This window comes from Melospiza georgiana, chromosome 1 (assembly GCF_028018845.1).
Source record: "Melospiza georgiana isolate bMelGeo1 chromosome 1, bMelGeo1.pri, whole genome shotgun sequence".
Lineage (NCBI taxonomy): Eukaryota > Metazoa > Chordata > Aves > Passeriformes > Passerellidae > Melospiza > Melospiza georgiana.
The window spans coordinates 102149648-102170448 of NC_080430.1; the positions used below are offsets into that span (position 1 = coordinate 102149648).

The 20801-nt window shown below is 39.6% G+C and overlaps 1 protein-coding gene across 3 annotated transcripts in view; it reads left to right on the forward strand.

The window, feature by feature from the left end:
* SPIRE1 (spire type actin nucleation factor 1) overlaps positions 1 to 20801 on the forward strand; it is a 125879-nt gene that overhangs the window by 57935 nt on the left and 47143 nt on the right. For all 3 annotated transcript variants that reach the window (XM_058037329.1, XM_058037171.1, XM_058037250.1), the window contains exon 4: positions 20173 to 20298. In XM_058037329.1, the coding sequence (XP_057893312.1) occupies positions 20173 to 20298 (126 nt within the window). The remainder of the gene's footprint in view (positions 1 to 20172; positions 20299 to 20801) is intronic.

The window sequence follows — 20801 nt, forward strand, 5'->3', positions numbered from 1 at the left end:
TTAAGATATGTGAGGTTTTTCTGTAATGTGAAGTAAGCAAGGTCAATGCTGCACCCTCCCCCTAGCCTGGAAAATGCTGAGTAATATGGCAAACACTGATTCCCAAGAACGGAGAAAAGGGTAAGTGCTAAATAGTACTGCCAAGATCATCATTGGCAAAGCCAGTGGGGAAGACACAGATAAGCTTTTGTGCTGCTTCTTGGTATATTTGGCTGATTTAGGTCCTGATTTCCTTGGCAGGACCAGCCTGCTGTCCAGACTTGACCTAGTGTTCTTAAAAAGGCATCTGTGAAGAGAGAAGACATTGGTTACCAGAAGCTTTTAGTCTTTGATATATTTCTGATTTGCCAGCCCTGCTGCAAAAGAAGGGAGAAACGGAGACAGCAAAGACTGGACATTTCCAGACAGATGCTCTCCTTGTTTGAGTCCCTCTCCCCACCCCATCCACTGTGTGTACACACTGTGCTCTGTAAATCTGTACATGTGGGAGTGCCAGGTTGGCTCTGCATGTACACAGTACAGTAATCCCAGGATCAGGCACACAGGTTGGCAGCACACACACCTTGGGAAGCCTTGGTCAACAGAGAATAGACAGGGAAGGCCTGGCATGCTGGGCTTGCTAAGGGTGTGGGAAGTCCTGTCATGTGGCACCTTTATCACAGCGTGGGGCCCTCCCTGATACTGAGACAAGATGATACCGTTTATCAACCTCTTCCAGAGTATGCTCAAACCCTAATTCCACTCCTAATCTTAACATTATCACACTCCTTATCCCATAGATCTCTGCAGACAGATGGTTTAAACCAACAGCATCTTCCTGTTAACCCTGAGGCACTTTCTAAGCTGCGATTTATCAATATCTGCTGGCTTGAGCCCAGGCCTAAACCCAGTTACAGTATTCTACTTCAGTCTAGGTCAACACCCCTTTCTAATTCTGGGTGTAAAGGTAACCTCATGAGGCTTTGATGGCAGGTTTTATTCTGTGCTGGTATTTGCGGGGCTGAACTGCCATCCTAGCCTGTCATTTCTTCCAGATTTGAGCATCATTGTAGCCAAATCACTGCCAGTAGTAGACTTTGCCTCAGCCCTTCTGCAGAGCAGAGGTATTGTAGAAGTGCTGTCAGTTGTGCCTGCAAGTCACAGCACTAACCTTTGTCACTGCCTTGCTGCCTTTTTCTGCAGGTCTTGTAGAAGGTACAGAAAGAAGGCAGCACCCTTCCTGAGCCAGTGTCTTTCTCTTTCCTATGTTCACCTTTCATCCCAAAAGTTAACTCAGCTTTTAACAGGAGCCTTATCTGTAGCTAAGCCACACCTTCTTGTCTAGGGCACAAATGCAGGTGGTTGGTCTCTGGTGCTCAATGGCTTCGGGTCCCAGGTCTTACCTAATTGCTTGTAAGAAGTTCAGTAATAATGTTTGTTAATTCTGACCAAAAATTAACTGTCATGCAAGTGCTGCTTCACAAAGGTGAATGAGTGGCTCAGGTCCCCTAGCAAACAAAACTCATACACAGAAAATCTCCATGCTGACTTAATTTGCATGAAATTTCTTTTTCAGAGCAGCATAGTCAGTATTGTGTTATCTCGCTATAAGAAATATAAACAAGGATGCAGTTTGCAATATTTTTATTGGTAAAAAAATTATGTTTGTGCTTTGCAAAGAGGAAGAATAAATTGTTTCTCTCAACCTCAAACACTCCTCCTCTCCCATTTCAGTTGTTTTAATCATTGGCATGGTCATGAGATGAGAAACTTGTATGTCTAGGTGACTCATAAGTCTTGGTAGTTTAAGGATATGGTTGACTCCTTTCAGCTGGAAATTTACAGTGGTGATATTGATCTGCCTCTGTTTTATTTTGAGTACTTTGATAGTAGAACAGATCTACCATCTATGGTATGTTGTAGGATTATAGGGGAAAAGAAAAGTATGTCCTGTCTCACTGCAATTATAGGCAGGATAAGAAGATCTACATTTAGATCTAAGCATTTTGGAGACTCCCTTCTGGGTCTGAGGACTATTATCATACAGATGCTGTGACCCCATGTGAGTACAATATGGGAACCTGACAGAGAGGAACCAGAAAATGCAGTTAAAAACAAGTCAGGGTATTTGTTTATGACAGACAGTTAAAGAGTTCATGTTACTGGAATTCAAAACCCCACAATTTTGTCTAGTACAAGCTTAGTAAGGTGCTGCTTTCTGTGAGTGTAATTCATTTTAAGGCTGGGCTGACTTAAGCATTTTTGTATGAGCCTGAAATTTATGCTTTATTTCCAAACAAGCAGCTTGCAGTGTATGCTGTGTGAAGCTGCTGATGAGTTGGAAACTTACTGAGATGGTAAAGTCCCAGATGTTGCCAATTCATTTTATATTAAAAAGGAATGCAGCAACGTTGGCCATTTGTGAAAATGCTCAAAAAAGATACTTTCCTTTCTCTTGCATCCTGTACTCACATGTTTATGTGCTTGTCTTTATCTTGGTGGATCTCATTTTAGAAAAACAAGATTTTTGTCTCATGTGCATGGAGAGGCATTGAAATGACAGTGGGTTGGAAGTCCTCAGTTCTCTTCACTTTTTTTCTTCACTGTACTTGCTGGCTTGAACAAAAAATTATCATACTCCACTTGGGAATCTTCAGTCACATAGACCTGCTATCTGAGATCCCTTTTGTAATATTGGGAAACCTCCTGTCCCATCTGTTTGGCTCTCTGAAAGTGCAGCCATCTAGTTTTTGTAGCTCTTAAGTTCTGAGGAAGGCAGGTTCTCCTTTGGCTGTTCCTTTTTTGCAGTTTAACTCGTTGGGGACTGTCAGCTAGAAAGTAACCCCAAAATGTCCCAGAGTGACTTTGTAACCACAGCCCCATCTCACACTGCAGTGACAGGATGCTGTTGGGTGGGTGCCCCTGGGCAGTGTGGGCCTCTGAAGGTGCAGTTTCATGGTGCTGCTCTGACCAGGTGGACAGTGTGGGTCAGCACACCTCCCGGCCACCCTTTCTCTCTGCTGCACTGACAGGAGTGGGAGCTCTGAGTTCAGCAGTGAAGCCACAAGGACCAGGGCTCATCTCCTGTGCTCAGGAGGTGAGCATGTGCTCAACCATTCCCTTTGGGTCTCCTACAAAACAATCACTGAGATTGGACTAGCAAAGGAATAGATGAATCTTGGCTGAATAGGACCCATCCACAGGCCTTTTCTTGTTCTTTCACTGTGCTTTGAGAGAACTTGGAATTGTCTTAGAAATGGAGTAAACCTGCTGCTTTTCTCTTGTCCAGGCAAGCCTCGTGCATCATGGCTATTCATTCAAAACACAGTGTGTTTCTCATGTCTGTACTGTCACCCCTGCTGGGACCTTTGTCACCTATGTGTCATCAAAGCATCCCAAAAGTTTATTTGTTTGCCTTTGTTCTTTAATCAGTTCCTTCATCTACAAACATCATTGTGCAGGTGCAGAGTAAACAGTGCTCCTGGCTGAGTCATGGGCAGAGCCAGTGTTGGAAGTCCTGTGCTGTGCAGCCCCACAGAGCTGAGCAAAAATAAGCAGGAGTGTCTCTCTGCATGTTTGAGCGTTTGTAATGTATGAGCAATATCTCCATGTTGCTGGTATTAAAATAAAAGTATTTAACAATAATAATAGGACTTTGATATGAAGGGCTTGTATCTGATGTACTTGCAAGGAAGTTGTCCCTCAAGACTTTGTCTTTCCATTTAAAAAGAAGAACTTTTTGTCTTCCTTACTTTAATTATTCTTGGAAACATTCCTTCCATCAGTATGGGCTTAGATAGATTGGAGTGTCTTACTCCAGGCTGGGAGACAAAACCAAATGACCTTTCCTGCAATGATTTATGGCTCACAGTAGCACATCTACAATGGTTAAAAAACCATGTACCCATAATTCACTTAATTATACTGGTATAACCTGTCTAAGGTCTAAAATAGTCTGAGGAATCCAAGGAGTTGTCCAACAAAAACAGGAAACACAGATGGGGCATTCAGATTATTTTTATGGGGAGGTTAGAATACACCTGAAATTTGTGTGTGGGCCCTTGTGCATCTAAAAGAGGCACAGTAGGGCAGGGACTTTTCCCCTCTGTCTCTTTTATGCTGTAATTATAATAAGTAATTTATACAAGGGTAAAAATAAAGTTCCATATTTTAGTGCAGGTGGAAGGATTCTTTGGTGGTAATGGTGGCCCATAATGCATAAAAGGCAGAATTTCTCATGATAGAGCTTCAGTTATTCCATAAAAAATACAAGTTTGAAAACATGTAAAACATTCTGTAAGAAAGAATACATCTGAAGATCAAAGAATCTGTGTGAGCCTGCGCTGCCTAAAATATACCCTGGAGACTGAAGTAGATCAATGAGTGTTTACTCTCACAAGGTATGTTCTGTTTGATCAGATTAATTTGAAGTTCTAAGTAATGACTGGAAATCAGGGTAATAGTCAATTAACACAGTAAAGCTGTAGAGACCCAAAACAAAGCAGGAAAAGAGCAGAGCCACAATTACAAAAAGGACCCACATCTTCTCTGCCCTGCAGATTATCTGCAGCACTCAGCAAAGCAGCGCTGCCTGACCTGGCCAAAGCTGGAGGGATCTGCCTGAGTCTCCCTCTCCATCTCTTAACCTCCCCTCTTCTCCAGCTGTTAAAACTGCTAAGTGCACAGAAGGCTGTGATGGCTTTTTCAGATTTGCTGTCAGCCTGGTGAAGGCAGTAGATCTGCTCAGAAAAATTAGCCAGGACAGCAGCTTGTCTTACGTTAGGATTTGGTGAAGGTTCATCTTGTCAGAATCCTTTCTACCCATGTAGGCTTGGATGTTTGTGGTGTTGCTGGCAGCTTTTTATCTCTGCAGGCTCCTTTAGCTTCTTTAAACGTGAAGGCCATTCTTCAGGCTCACATGATACCTTCTATCAGGCCTGTACGGTACAAGTGTTTGATTTACATTCCATGTAGTGCCAGCATCTCACAGGAGATAACCCATGAGGAATTTCCAGTGTAGCTTCCCAGGAGCCCCTGTATTACTTACATCCTGTGTGGGATATGTGTTTCAGTAAAGAGATAAACTAATGGTGACATGCAAAACTGATGGGCAGTTTTCTCACGTAGTATTGGGTGCCGCAGATTCCCAGCGACTGCGCTCACTGACCATGTTCAAAACAGCAGATGAACTTATTTCTGCAGTTTTTTAGGTTGTGCATCTGCAGCTCGTTTGAAATGGGCACTGTGGATGTTCTTGTATCTCTAGTGCTCTACAGGCATGAGAGAAGCAGGATTTGTGGGGCAGGGGAGAATTTCTTAAATAGTCTAATGTAGCTGGGGTAAAACATGTTACACCTTCCAGGCTGAAAGGAAAGGTCCAATGGCAGAGTCTGTGAGTGCTGGTCCTCTAGAAATTGTGGAGTCCCTAACTTCTCTGAGGTGTTAGAGCCTCACAATCCATCAGTCTATTCAGGAGAGAGGTTAGAGGAAAAGTGGCTGTGGAAGTTTTGCCTTTTCTAGATCTTGCCAGGAAGTAAATCACCAAATATGAGTGTACTAAGTTTATTATTGCAATGTTGTGATGGCCCTGATGAGGGGAGAGAATGATGTATTTGATTCCATGGATATCAGAAGGCTAATTAATTACTGTATTATACTATATTATTCTATATATCTAAAACTGAATTTGCTAAGTATTCAACTTTGCACACAACTGCTTACACTGCATTGAATTTTGTGACTGTGAGCCAGCAGTCCCGACACAAACACACACCTGGCCCTGATAGGCAAAGGGAACAAAACACTGTGACTTTGGGTAAACAATTTCCATGTTGTATTCTACTTTTGCACATACACAAACACAGCAAATGATAAGAATTGTGTTTTCTTTCTCTGAGGTTCAGAGAATGTGAATCCCAGAAATATTCTTGGGAAGAATTGTGCCTTGCTTTTTTCTGAAGAGAAATGTGGCCACAGTTTATCTTGGTGATAGCAACTATGTAAAAGACTATGCATTTTGCATATCTAAAAAACTGAGCATTTCAGTTGTCAATATTGCTAGTCCAGAGTCACTTATAATGGTATAATTGCATTAGCAAAGAAAATAGAAGCAGCATAGATGCTACAAAATTACTTAACTTCTTGCAGAGGCATATTGTCCTGTAACAGCAACATGGGAAAAATAAAGAAACAGAGGGAGGGCCCTTTGATTAAGCCACTGTGATCTTCTTGCTTTTGAATTATTCAAGAAGGAGGCTTGGGCTTGAGGCAAAAATTGTATTGGCGCATTTATTTCAGTGCCAGTAACAGTATAAAAAGAAATTAAACATTTGGAGGAAAGGTCATAGAATTGATTTTAAAGTACCATTAATTGTTCAAAATAATAATCACTTTCTTTTATCTATGCTTTTTTTAAATCATACTCTTGACTACTGTGCTCCCATTATACTATTTTCTGCTCCCTTTTGCTTAGTGTACTGTTGCATGTTGTATTTTAGAAAACTATTTAAATGAGATAAGGCCATTTGATACGAAGAAATAAACAGGGTCTACTAGATTGTGCTGACCCCTGAAGATGCACATCTAAAAGGCAGGATATCATATTTATCCCAAAGATTGGTCTGAAGACAGAGCATGTTTTGCATTTTTTAGTAAAAGGTTTTTTACAGTAAGTTTTTGTTTAAACATTTACTTCCAACATCCCTGAATAGTATTGTTGTACCTGAAGCACTCCTGAGAGGTAGCTTTCAAAAGATTATTGTCTGCAGGGTGCATGGCCCTGAGTGGGTTTTAAGTGAACGATTTGTAAATATTTTTAATGAAATAACAGAATGGGAAAAGCAATATTCTTCTGGGTGATGGCTTCAGGGCACTTCTGATGTAGCTTCAGGTTTGCCTCACTGCAAACTTTGGGGCACACATTCCAAAGCTTCTTCATATGTGGGCTGGGTATGCAGAATTGTGGGGAATGATTTGAATGTTTTAACCTAGCAGCCTTTCAGATAACTCACTGTCAACTGAATCAAGTGGTCCCAAGAGATGAATTCTTCAAATCTACTGAGCTTGGCAGAGCTTTTACTTGAAGGGAAGGTGTAGGGCAGCCTGGATGCTATAGAAAGGTAGCAGGCATGGGAATTCAGGGATTTTATGTGAGGAGGCAAAGCAAACTGGCAGCACTGAGCAGAACCACGAGTAGTTGTTGTTTGTAGACCCAAACTAAACCCTCTCAGGAGGAATATTTATCTGAGGGATTGACAAGCACAGAGTGCTCAGAGATTGTGCTGAGGGCAGGCAGCTGCACACAGTGGCAGAGCTTCACACGCTGCTCTCGGCTGGCTTTGTGTAAATGCTGGAAAGAAGGCACTAGGAGGATTCTTTTTGGAAGCTTGGGTGAATGGAAAACAGGCATTTTATTGCCTCTGCACTGAAGAGAGAACAAAACCCTTTGTTTTGTTATTATTGATCTATTTATCTCAGAGAAAGAGGCTAGAAACTTAATTTTAAGCACTAGAAAAACCAGGCATTTGTTTTGTAGTTATTGCAGTCATGTTGGCAGGGAAGAACATGATACTTTGGGTGATTTAAGCCAAATGAGAGTTGTATGGTTGGGGTTTTTGGAGCAATTGGCTGGATTTGGGTTTTTTTGCCTTCTTTTAGGGTAAAGCAGGCTTGGAGTTGGGACAAGAAGGTCCTAATGTGCAAATGTATTTGTTTTTTCTTTTTGGCATGCCAAGGTTTCTTGATGTGAGCATTAAGACCAACACTTGCTTTAAATCAGCAAATTTTCATGAAGCCAAAACTCTTTATGAACTGGACTCTTCTAATCAATTCACATCTACCAGTCTGTTATATACTGTATGCAATCAGCCCCCATATATGTGTTTTGTAGAGTCACATGTACTTACATAGGTAGATGTAAGATATCGCTATCCTCAATCCACCTTTTGGAAAGGCAAAATTGTAAGGTGATGTTTAAAAACATGACAGTGTTAAGTGAAGAAAGTGAACTATAGGGCTTGTTTTTAAATAAATCTTCTGTGGTAGCATGTGATACAAAAAAACAAACAAACAAAAAAAAACAAATTAAAAAAACTGAAGTTCAACCAATATTAGCAAGATTTATTAAGTCTTTTCATGTCTGGACAGAAGCACCATGTCACACTTGGAGCTATTTTTAATGGCTCAGAGGTAAAAAAAAAAAAAAAGGAATATGTTTTCTAGGCAACATACTAGAAATAAAAATACTCAGTGAGTTAATTTTGTCCTTGTGTTTGCCCTTGTGTTTAATTTCTTATAAACCCATATAGAAAGTGAAGGGATTCCTGTACCTTAGCTTGATGAAGAAAGCTGGGGACAGTTCACATAAATCCCTTCAAAGTAATTTTAAAGCAGCTTTGAACGTGACAAGTGTTTAAGTGAATTATGTTGATAGACAGGTTTCATTAATTAAAGTGATGTCATTTGCTGTCTTAAACAGTTGTCCTGATTTTTCATCTGGGGCAGTGTAACTGGAGGTCAACATGTGGTTAGCTTTACTTTGAAAGTAACCACTGTGCCCCTTTTAAAAGGGTGATGTCAGTCCCTTTCACATTTGAGTGTGCTGGTGAGCAAAGGAGGGTTCTTATTGCAATTTCTTGCCCTGGTAATGGTGCCTACTGTGTTTGGAGCCAAGGCACTTTGCTGGGGACTTTCCAGTGAGGTCTGGTTGCCAGAGACACTTGGCCTCAGGGTGTCACTTCAGCAGAATTGCTGAAATCTCTCTGTACCAGAAACCTTTAAAAACCAAAAAACCCTCACCTCAGAACACTACAAGTTGGGCTTGCTTTCCTGCCTTGGAGAGGGAGAGAGGGAACATCCCTGCTCCTTGCAGGTGCTCTCCTGGTGGCCAGGGCATGGATGGCACCCACCTCCCTCAGCCTGGCTCTGTGGTCAAGTGAGCAGGTAGAACAGGACGGGTGTTTCTGTTGTGTTCAGGACACTTGCTGCTGTGCAGGTGAAACTCAGGAGGTTTGTAATCTCTGGGCAGGTGTTGCTTGTGCCTGGGTGCAGGGCAGCTGAGGGGAGATAACCAGCAAGATAACTAGACACCCTCCACAAACCTCTTTTGTCTTACATGCCTACCACAATAAAAGGATTATTAGTTTTCTTTACCACTCTGGCAGATAAAGCTAACCTCTCTTTGAAGGTAATTTGGCAGCTATCTAGGCCTTTTAATGAAGGTGCTGCAAGCAGAGTGGTTTTTTGGCAGCTCCTTGCTGGTGTCATGCAGAGTTTGAGGGAACTGATCCCCCCTTGTGTTCCCTGCCTCCCCCAGATTCCTTTTGAAGCCATCTTTCATGTGGGACACTGAGGTGTACTTCAGGATACTGGCACACAGTCCTCTAGAAACAGTTTTGGGCTTTTTGACAAAAGAATGATATTTTAAGTTATCTTTGCTGACAGAACAATCTGTGAGCTTTAACACTCAGCAGTTTTACACCAGACTTTTGGTAGATGTGATGGTAGATCCAAAATTTGGTTCAGAGCTGTTGGCTAACTCCAGTTGAGGCACTTTGCCAATGTCTTAGAGATGTCCCTTTATCCATTGCTATAAAGTTCAGTATAAAGTTGATGTTAAGCTGCCTTTCATCTTTCTGAAGATAGCAATATTTGAAATAGATGTATATACTTGCATTTCTAGTTACTGTACTTTGCTCTAAGTCCTGGTTTTTAGAAATATAACTGCTCTGACTTTCAGCCTTCGAAAGTAGTTTTATTATGAAAAATGTTAGTATAGAAAAGAGTTGTCCAAGAGTAACAATTGGTCTTTGAGTATATGCAGGAGAGTGCTCTACCATGATCACCCCTTTGATAACCTTGCTCTCTCTGGACTGCAGTCACTGCAGTATTAATTGCCTTCCAGAGATAAAATTCCCTTTATATTTCTGCTTTAGAAGGCATTGATAGACTTATCATGTAAAAGCATCAATTTCAATGGACATGTAGTATATGCCTCTGCAAGTGCCAGGGGGTTTAAAGGTAGCTTTGAAGTTGAAGAACTGAGCTGGGAGTTCCTGCCTGACTTGTAGAGATATATCTTTCATGATGTGTAACTGAGAACAGGTAAATAATTACCTATGGCACAGGTCCTTAGAGTACTTGGCACAAAATTGTTTAATTATTTTAAGGGCTGTGTTTGAAAACAAAGCAATCATGCAGCCTTGACTGGAGAACTAGAAAAATGGTTTGCTACCTCCATTTTCTCTTTTTCCCTTCAGATAATAAGATTTTGATGAAGAAGTGGCTGGTACCTGGGTTGTGGTGTATGGGTCTTTTTTATTGTTGGGTTTTTTTGCTGTTCGTTTTTTCCCCCCAGACTATTCTCTGTTGAGGGCCACATCCCTTTTAGGGAGGAACATACTTGTTTCTACAAGGTTCCTTCTCAGATAAGAATGGTAAGACCTATCTGATATGGTTGAGATAACCTAAAGTGCAAAATTATTTTATGCTAATTAAAAGCAAGGTAATAAAAGTTGGAAAGATTCTTCAAATACTTTAAACTATGTATTGTTTTCCATCCATCTTTTTCTGAGTGTGCAACTAAATTCATTTCCAAAAGAATGCTCAGCATTTGAAAGTAGAGAGAAGTTGATTTGAAAATGAAACAAACTTGCTTGTGCAGTAAGAGATTGGCCCAGGTGCATGGATTGCCCTACTTCTACAAGTGGCACATTTTGAAATAAACAAGATAACTGTTAGAAAGAAAAGGCAAGCCCTAAGGAAGAGGAAGAAATGTTCTTGTGTTCAGTTTATTAGCAAGAGACAATCTCTCTTGTTCTCCATCTTGGGGTTCCCGTCTTGTGTTGAGGTCTGTGTTGTTCATCTCTTTTGGAAGCAGAGACTCATTGCTCTCCCCACCAAGAAGTCATGATGTGAGGAAACTAATGCATTTTAAGATTGCATCAAGAGATCAGCCTTTAAAATGTGCTAGAATCTTCACAATCTCTTAATGAGAAATAGTGACGGTTATATTTCATATATGAGTTCAGGACCTAAGATTTCAAGAAAACTATCAATTGCTGCAAGATGGTTAATAATTCACTACAGCTGTCCATCCTAAATGTTCACCTAGAGACCAAGATCTTTTGAGTGCATAGAAGTGCAAATGGACCAACAGAGCAGGGAAAAATATGCTGTAGCATATGTGATTTGGTCAGCAATGGCTTTGATCCAGAATTTTTTATTTTCCATATCAAAAAAGATTCCTCACCAGCCCACTGGGCTTTGTGTTGACCTCAGCTGCACTAACAAAACTAAAATTTGTCATTCTTAATATCACTAGGGAGAAAGAATATGTGTGGGCATGGACTGCAAGGCTGTGACAGAGCCCCAGCAGCACGACTACACTCCCCGCAGTGCAGACTTAGCACAGTTTGGGGTACTTGAGCTGGCCTTGAATACTTGACAGAGTGGTAAAAATGCAGTGACACAGTGCTAAAAAAATGCTTTTACTCCCATTGTTGCCAATGGGAAGACACGTGTGGAGGCAGCGTGAAGCAGCAGAGTTGTCTTTGCCTCAAGTCAAGTATAAACACCATCTGCAGTCCCTACAGGTGGTGAGTCCCACCTATGTGCAGGGAGTATTTCAGAGCCATTGGCTCCAGGTAATTCAATTTCTAGTAATTACCATACTGGAGGCAATTTCCAGGAATGAAGTGTGTGTAAGAAAAAGGGCCACTACAAACAGAGGGAACTGAGGAGAAAATAACACTTGTAACCACTTTTAACATTCTGCTTTATTGGATATCTATTCTGTTTGAATAAACAGTGATATATATTTGAATCAAAATTACTTAATCAATTTAATCAATAAATTGTGGGTTAAATAATTTTGTTCATACCTACCTTAGAGTGGCATGTTTAACATTTATGTAACTGATATGCTTGAAAAGGCAATTGCAAGATTCAGTGGCTATAAATTTTAATAGAAAAATGTTAAGCACACTTGCCTGGAAGAAGAAGAGAAAGAATTTTTCTGTAGGCCTTTTTTATGCAATCAGGGTTCCAAGACCTGGTTTCCCTGACAAAGGTTGTACAAATAAGGAGTAGGCATACATGAAGGAGTAGAAAAACTTTCCATAAGATGAGGTCTAATGGAAGCAAAATGAGACTGGTTAGAAGTTACTTGATTTTTTTCATTGGGAGTGAAGTTTAAAAGCTTGTTATGCTTTGTCATGCTGTATATTTGGTTATGTGGCTGGAAAACTGTTTTTTTGGATAGGAATAAAGAAGTCATGCTTCAGGACAAAACATGAAAGCAAATTATTATTATTATTATTATTATTATGTCTACTGAGAGAAGTTTCATATAAACAAACAAGCTTCCCACACACACAAACACTTTAAAGCTTTGTATGTGAACTGTAAATTGCTGCCAAGGAAAGTGCATGTTTTTATTTTAGTTGATATATTTTAATTGGATTTTAAGTGGCTCATGAATAAACTGCCTTACATTAATATATTGTCTCTCAATTAGAATGTATACAAACATCTCAACTGTGTAATGATGAGATTGATGGGCATTATTCAAAAGTTGAGAGATGCAGCCTCTCTTCTGCACTATTCTCCCCTTCCTTTTCTACATGTGTCTCTGTGATTTGGTTTCTGATTTGAGGGTCATTCCCCAACATTTTATGATACCTTTTGATAAAATTGTTTTCTCATTTAAACTGTTTTAAATACTTCACTATTTTCTACTGTTTTTCCTGAAATACTCCTTTTTTGTTTGTTTGTTTTGTTTTGTTTTGTTTTTGTTTTTTTTTTGTTTACCCAAGCAGCAGCCTGGCTGGGTGTAATCACTGCTTTATCTGCTCATGTGAGCTCTTGGGGAGAGGGGAAGAAAGAAGGGCTTCCATCCTGCCCTCATTCTCTACTGCATATGCCAAGCCTCCTGGTACAAAACCAGCTCTCCTCTCCTCTCCTCTCCTGAACAGAAGCAGTAATTCAGGAACAGGAGAAGGCACCCTGCAGCCCTAAGGAGGGCCTGAGCAGCATGGCAGACAAACAATACAAAATAGCATTACAAGGGTGCAGCTCTTTGCTAGCAGTTGTTCAGCTCTAAGTCATTTAATAATGTGAAGGGTGGTTCCACAGCTTAATGGGCTGGTAGCTAAATAACTACAGGCAGCCCTGTGAATTTGCACAGCCACTCCCCTTCTCCTTTAATTATCCAGTTTTATCGTGTTTTCCCATCTATGCCTCTGCTCTGCTTTTGAAGCTGGTTTTCTTACCCAGATGCCTCCGTCTCATCCTTCACTCTGCTGCTCCAGCATGAAATGCAGATGTGTGAGTGGTACAGATGAGAGTTGCAGTAAGCTCTTGTCTACCTGTGAAGCAGAGAGCTTTAGAAAGCAGTTGTTGCTGACAGGCTACCTAGTGGTTTTGCTAAATGTTGCAGGGATTGACATTTCATGTAAAAAAATGGGAAAACCAGAAATGGTAGGTTTTCTCACTTGCCCATGAATAATCCCATTGATGTTGCACTGAATAGTCAAAGAAGGAGAGCTAGCAAATTCAGATTACTGCATATTTATATTATTAATTCCTCCATTATTCTGCTAAGAAACAACAAAGCACAGTTTCTCTGAAACTAAGACAGAATGCAGAATTGGTTTTCACTTAATTGGCTCTTTTGAGACAAGTCTCTTTGAGAAGCAGGATGTTGTTAGTCCACTGTGTAAAGACAGTGTAACAATACACTTAACACATAGTCCAGAAACAGTTGTATGTAGAGGCTTGTATTTGAGGGGTAAAAATACTACCCTCATGGCTTTCAAGTGGAAATGAGAATTTATACAAGTGCAACTTTGTCAAGAAGTCTGCACTAGCACATAAAGTTAGTCAGTCACTGAAAATTTAATATCAAAATGTCCAGTGGAAATAATCATTGTATCATAAAAACATAGGTTGACTTTCACTTAAAGTCTGTTTTGATAGTCATGGTTTCCTTCATTCTTAGAAAGCTAATAAAGAGTGAGAATAGGGTTCACTGAGCATGAAAAATACAGGATTTGGCTTAAAAATTGAGATGTACTCAGTAATGTGTAGTGGAGTTTGTTTTCTCTTCCTGACACCAGTGTAAGTTTTAAGTACTTTCAAAAGTGTTTGTAATTATGTTAAATATTTTTAAGACTCATTTTCCTAAAGATGGTATCATATAAATGTAACAGATTATCTTCACCTTTAATTGTCTGTTGTTGGGTAAGGTTCAAGTTTATAGGTGAGACAGTTCAGTGGGGTGTTAATCTTGCAGGTGCTGTCTGTAAAAATTTTATCAAGATTCTCATCACTGCCTAAATTCAGTCTAATAGCATGGAAGAGTAGTTAAGACTCATCAAATAGTTGTGTAATATTAAGATTTTAAGAAAGAAAATGAATCATGGTGCTGAGCACTTCAATGCAATTGGTACCTGAAGGAAACAATGTCAGGACAGATATTCTGTTCAGGAGAAAATAGTGGAAGGGAGCCCTTAACTGTGAACCAGTTTCATCCTCAACATTTTGAATCTGTGTGTTTTGCTTTGTGTTTCTAAAACAATGGCAGCACCCAAAACCTCACAGCAGCATTTCCCAGCACAGTCTACCCTAATGAGGAGCATCTTTCAATTTTACTTGCAGGCTGACTTCAGTTTTGACTCAGGAGGGCATTTGTAAACATTTGTTAGTCCATTCCTGTTTGACATTTCAGCATAAATATAAATAATTTGCTCAAAGCCTTTAATCCCTAGACTTTGCAAAGCAGAGGGTAGTTAGCGATGACAATGACGATTATCTGATGCAGACAAGTGGACATTTCTTTAAGGATCAGCATCCTATGCAAAGCAGTGTTTTCAGTCCTTGCATCATCCAATTTCCATTTGCAGTTTTGGCTTCAATTTCAGCAGCTACCTTGTTGTGTCCTTTACACAGTCCTGAAAGAGAGAACCATCCAAGGCCGCTGTTTCTGCCAATTATACCTGCTATTGCTAAATGCAATAACTTTGCTGCTGCATTTGCAGGTTCATACTAAAAAGGAAAATCAGTAAAGAAAGATTGTGTTTATTAAATTATTTTATGGGGAGGATTACTCAAAACATTAAATTTGGAAATTGTGAAGTAGGGAACTGTGTAGTACTACCCTTGTCCATCCGAAAGCGATGATCAAAACAACAAATACCGGCCCAAGGCAAGGCCTTGGCAGACTGCTGGAGAACACTTAAATACCAAGGTAGATGTGCTTGGTACTGGCAATTTGCTTCAGTTTCCACAAAACCTACCTTTTCCTCGAGGTGTCCAAAATTAACTAGGAGATCACATGTCAAGCAGTTGGGCATTCCATGGCACTTGCAAAAGATCCTTTAAAATATCAATTAAAAAGTTACCAAACTTTTGCAGGTGAAGAGTAAATGTCTATGAATAATTTCTGTATTTTCTGTTAACTTATTTTGTGGATTAATAGCTAACTCTGCTCCCATCCCTTTTATCTTATTGCAGTCTTTGCTCAGCAGTGTTCCCCTAGAGTCCTTGTCAGAGGGATCAGGCACTCCTTGGCCCATTGCAGTTACAAGCAGCAGAGCCAGGGGCACATGGCTGCCTGGAATGTTTGAGAGAGCAGCTCTGAAGTGCTGGGAAGCAGCTGAAATTGGCTCCAGATGTTGTAAAAGCCACCTCAAAACTTTTACTGTGCCTAAGTTGTGGGTACTGCGTACAGGGGTGGTCCTAGCAGGCAGAAACATCTTACAAACTCATGACAACACACTTATTCCTGTCAGGAGCCCATCCCTCAGTTTTATTCTGGATAGTAAAGCAAAATGCGTAGTTAAATTTTACAAATATGCAGGTTGTGTCTTGGTAAGATTTCTCTGGTAAGGTGTGTGGCTGCTGAAGTTCATATTCATATTAAGAAGGATATATATGAAAACAAAAGCCTAATCATAAACTCTAGTTTATCTTCATGGAGGTAAAATCTTTCAGAAAATAGTCCGGACTTGAAAAGGCATCTCAAGCTGAGTTTTATTTTCTGAACCTGTTGCAGTACCATACTGCAAAGGATGAGGCAAATAGCCGGTACACTTGCATGTCAGTGATCTGTTGGTTAAAGTAATTTCTTCTTGTTGCTTAAGAAAAAGTACGTCTTTTAAGTCTTTGTTAATACTCCAAGGCTTTCAAAACACTTAACAAGCCTGGCATTTGCAGGCTGGTAATATGTTTTGCATAATATCAATGGCCTGTCTTTGTGGCCCATGGGAAAAAGAAATCTTTTTCTTCTTTGTGGTGCATTCCCCAAGATAATTACAAGTGGAAACACTTTTTGTCTTCTGAAATCTTAATTCCAGCAGCCCAGGTGTTTTGATGAAGCTTCCAGTATATATCTAGCCAAAATGGTTTTGCAAAGCTTAGCTGCATTTTAGTGGGAGAGTCAACTGTATTTCTTGTAACTTTATGGAGCCCTTGCTGGAATATATTCAAAGAAATGCAAGAAATGCTGTTTGATCTCTTCAGATGGTTAAATTGTGATTCCTGTTAGCACTGCTTTGGCTTGGTGCACCCTGTTTCCTAGTCAACCGAGGATGAAGTTGGAGGAGCTGGCAAGGCTATGATATTTACATAATGCCTTTTTTTCCTGTGAACCCTGAATGTGGATGGAAACAGCCTCTAATCTTCTTAGTGATCTAAGCAAAGATTGAATGCTTTGGGTCAAACTGGGGTTTTGGATAGGCTCAGTTAGAAAAAAAATATTCAGAAATCCCAGCTCTTCACAATGATTGCAAATGGAAATATTTACAGACTGAGCTAGTTAACGTTTTAGTAGTTGATAATATTTTTATTATTTCACCAGTTTGCAAATACCACATAATCTGTTTTGAGCCATACTTTTTGAGACTTCTTGGAAGCAGAACAAGCAGGCCTTGTGTTAAGCTCTGGGCACTGTTTGAGTTCATTCCCCTTAGGGTAGTTTTAAGTTGTATCATGAGGGATGAAAAGGCAAGTGTCAGAATAAGCATACAACCTCAAAATGACTGGGAAAGACTGCATATATGATCTTAATCCTTCTTGCACTACTACCACCCTGACATGGTAAGAGGAGGAGTTCATTAGGTAGTTATTCTTTCATATCTCAGTTATTAAAACATACTGACTGGGATTTTTGTTGGGTGTTACAGAAACATAGCTTTTCAAACACTACTACCATAAAGATTTTAACTTTTTTAAAGTGGATAAATATCCTGAACTCAGGCTAGAAGTGACATTTTATGCTTGATTTGCCTTGCCTGCCTAGATTTTGTGGTATTTCATGCAGAAGTTACAGCTTGTCGTGGTTCTGAACCAATGTGCAAGTACAATATATTACAATGAAGGGGGAAAAAATCAGCCTGTCCTATTTACATTTTCCTTTTTCTTCAGGCTTACCTTCCCTAATCCAAAAAACTCATGTTGAGTCGTTTGACTTAATATTACCATAAGAAGTTTTATTATGTAATGCATCTTCACATAATGTAAGATGACTCAGAGACTGATTTCTCAGAACATGAAAGTTGGTAGGAGCTGCTGGCCCTCTTTTAATACCTGCAGCCTAAGGTTTGCAAAGCAAATGGTCAGGTTTTATGTGATTGCTTTTGTAACTTTGGTTCAGCAGGCTTTTTTTTTTTTTGCTTTACTTTGTGTTCACTAATAGAATCAATATTACAACCATTCCCTGCTTAAACTTCTCACCACTGCATTTCATTAACTTTCTCAATATTTGATGCAAAATGTTTCTAATTAACATGCCTCTGAATAAAGAAAAGAAGGATTCTTAAAAACCTGTGTGCAGTCTGTGTAATAATAAAATTTTATTCTCAGCTATGAAGACTTACAACATTTTATGGCCTTTTCCAAAATTGCAGTTGCTAATATTTTTATTTTTGTAAGTAGTGTACTTTAGAATGAAACTCTTTTTTCTGTACTATAATTAATTACTAGAAAATGAAAACATAGTAAGGCAAGTAAGGACATGATTCATTATTGAGAAAAAAGAGTACAACCATACTCAGAACTGGTCTAATGTTCTAATATTTTCATTAAGAGAAATGTTTAGTAGATTCTGTCTTTGTGGTATGTGCTATCACTATTGCATGCATTAGGAGTGCGTCTGTTTGGGTTTTTCTTCCTTTATCTGCCAAGGAGATGAACCCATTTGTTAAAAAGGAAAAAAGGAAAAAAAGAAAAGGAAAAAAAAAAGGAGGAAAAAGGGAAAAAAGTGGGGAGTTGGGGAGTGGGGAGAAAAACGGAGACATATGTCAACTGCATCCTTGTGATTATCCAGAAATTAATTTGAAGAGTGGAATAAAATTTTGGCCATCCACTGTAAAACAGCATAAATTTTGAAGTGCAGGGATCAAGGGCAATTTCATGAACATGGCTGCCTTGCATTTCCTATGCGGAAGGAATAAAATATATAGGAAGTAATAAATATATAGGAAAAAATATATAGCAAGGAATAAAAATGTACACACACGTATATATAAACTTTCTGTATGTGTATTCATTTTTACAACAAAAAGTAGATAAATACACAGGGGTACATAATTGTGCTTGTAAAGGTTTATCAAAGGAGTTGACCAAATCTGACCACTGAGCTCTGTATTGTTATTCTAATGGGAAGAAATAAAAGATAGCAAGGGGCCTATGGCCTCAGAGAGCAACTTGTCAATGAGATTGAGGCAGTCTAAATCTCTTCAGCCCTTCCTCCCTTCTCCCACCCTGGCAGCATGTTCTCCTTGCTCCTTTTTGCCTTCACTTCTGGGAGTGTGTCCATGCCATGAAGAGTAATTGTCTCCTGCTCCACTTCCTTCACATTGTTGATTTTTGTCAGGGTGAGTAATCCTCTGAGTTAGGGCATGAACTCCCGTGCCAGCAGGAGGGTATCTGTGGATCCCTACAGCTGGAGGCCACAGCACCACACCTTTTAGTGGCAGTGTGGATTTAAATCAAATGGAAAGTAATATGGAAAAGCAGCCTGAGCTTTACATGCATTGCGCCCCTTGTAACAACAGCGTTCACTGAAATAACAGGAGAGATTTAGACAAGTATGCCACTAGGCTAATTAAGGGCTCTTCTGCTAAAGAGGCTTTTGTCTCAAGCTTTAGTTCTGGAGATCTGTATGTAGCTATATATATATATAAATAGTTACAATAGAACCACATAAACAAGACCAAATTTATGGCCTTGGTTAAGACCTTGGTTTTACATATGTACCAGTATATGGCTGTCCATACTCAAGTTTCAGCTTTGGGATTTTTTTAATTTAAAAGTGTTTAGGAAACAAATTACAGATGTTATTTTATTCTGTCTGTTTTCAGCCAATATTTCCATGTAAACGGTATGTCCATGAAGCTGGATGTCACTCAAACAATTCAGTTTCTCAGTTTGAAATGTAAAGGCTGGTTTCAGTAAAACTTCTCTTGTTGGAAATGGGAGCTGCATGTTTTGCTCTAGAAGCAATGCTGGACTGACTGTTCATCAGTAACCGTGAATAATTCTTAGTGATTCGAATAGGCTTTCAGAGTTTGACAAGTTTAGCATATATGGAAACACTTGTAGGGTTCCTTTGCATTAGCTATGCCTGTGTTTGAAAATGTTCATGTGTGTCTGAGGAAAAGCAATAAGCCTGTGCTTCCATAGCTCTTGCTGAGTTTTAAAATCTTTGTGCTGCTTGAAATAAATCTGATCAGAGTTTCAGCTTGATGATTACCCTGTACTTTTTTCCTTGCTTCTCCTTTCGTCCTTTCATAAACCAGTAGAGATACATTTCTCTTCCATATTCATAGGAATACTTAACACTTACTGTTAAAGCTGGTTTGAATTAAGTATGTTTTCCCAAAATTTTCTACTGCAAGATGGCTTGTTTTCACAATTATGTTGAATTATATTGTCCCTCCTCCTTTTTTTTTTTTTTTTGTTATGAAAAGGCAGTGTCTTGGTTTTCTAGAACATGGTCTACCAGTTCCCTTACCATTCTCATAGTGCTCTTCTCATAAAACAAATGGGAACAGAAGGTATAGAAAATACACAATTCCTGACTAAACTTAAATGTCTCATGTTTGGTTGCATTCACTTACATGTTATTTCATGCTCTGTAGCATTAATGAAAGCCATGGGCATTGTTTTGATCCTGTTATTTATTTTTCTCCCTAGCTGTGTGCTGCCCACCTGCCAACGCGATCGGAGGCGCCCAACCACTACCAAGCTGTGTGTCGGGCTCTGTTTGCTGAAACAATGGAGCTCTACACTTTCCTGGCCAAAATTAAAAGTGCAAAAGAGGTAAGCAGTCTGAGAAGGTTTTCTGCTTTTGAGCTCATCACCATGTGAATTTGGCTTACAAAATCACTTCTGTACCCAGCCAGTAGGGACTGTCTGGGTGCTTGAGGAGATGATCTGTACTTTTCAGGGAGTACACTCCTTCAGCTGAGATGGTTTTTTTTTTAATTTTGGCCTGTAGCAATTTACAGCCATCAGAATTTGTTATTAATTGTGATGAGTCTATTTGAGAGTAAAGCAGAGTATTTTCTTGGAGGGTAACACCTTGGATACATGTACCCATTCCTGCATGTATGTGTGCAATATATTTTGTGTCTAAACTCTTCTCTGGTGTTTTAGGGATGTTATGAAGTGTCAGAGCTTTGCCTGTTCTTCCTCAGCTCCTTCCCATGAGGGAATTCTCTTTGCTGAGAATTAGCTGAGATTCTTCTTGCTCATATTTTGTCCCCAGTCAGCACTTCTCTTACCTTTTGCTGTATGATTGGTTTGTTGTCTGTCACATTGGT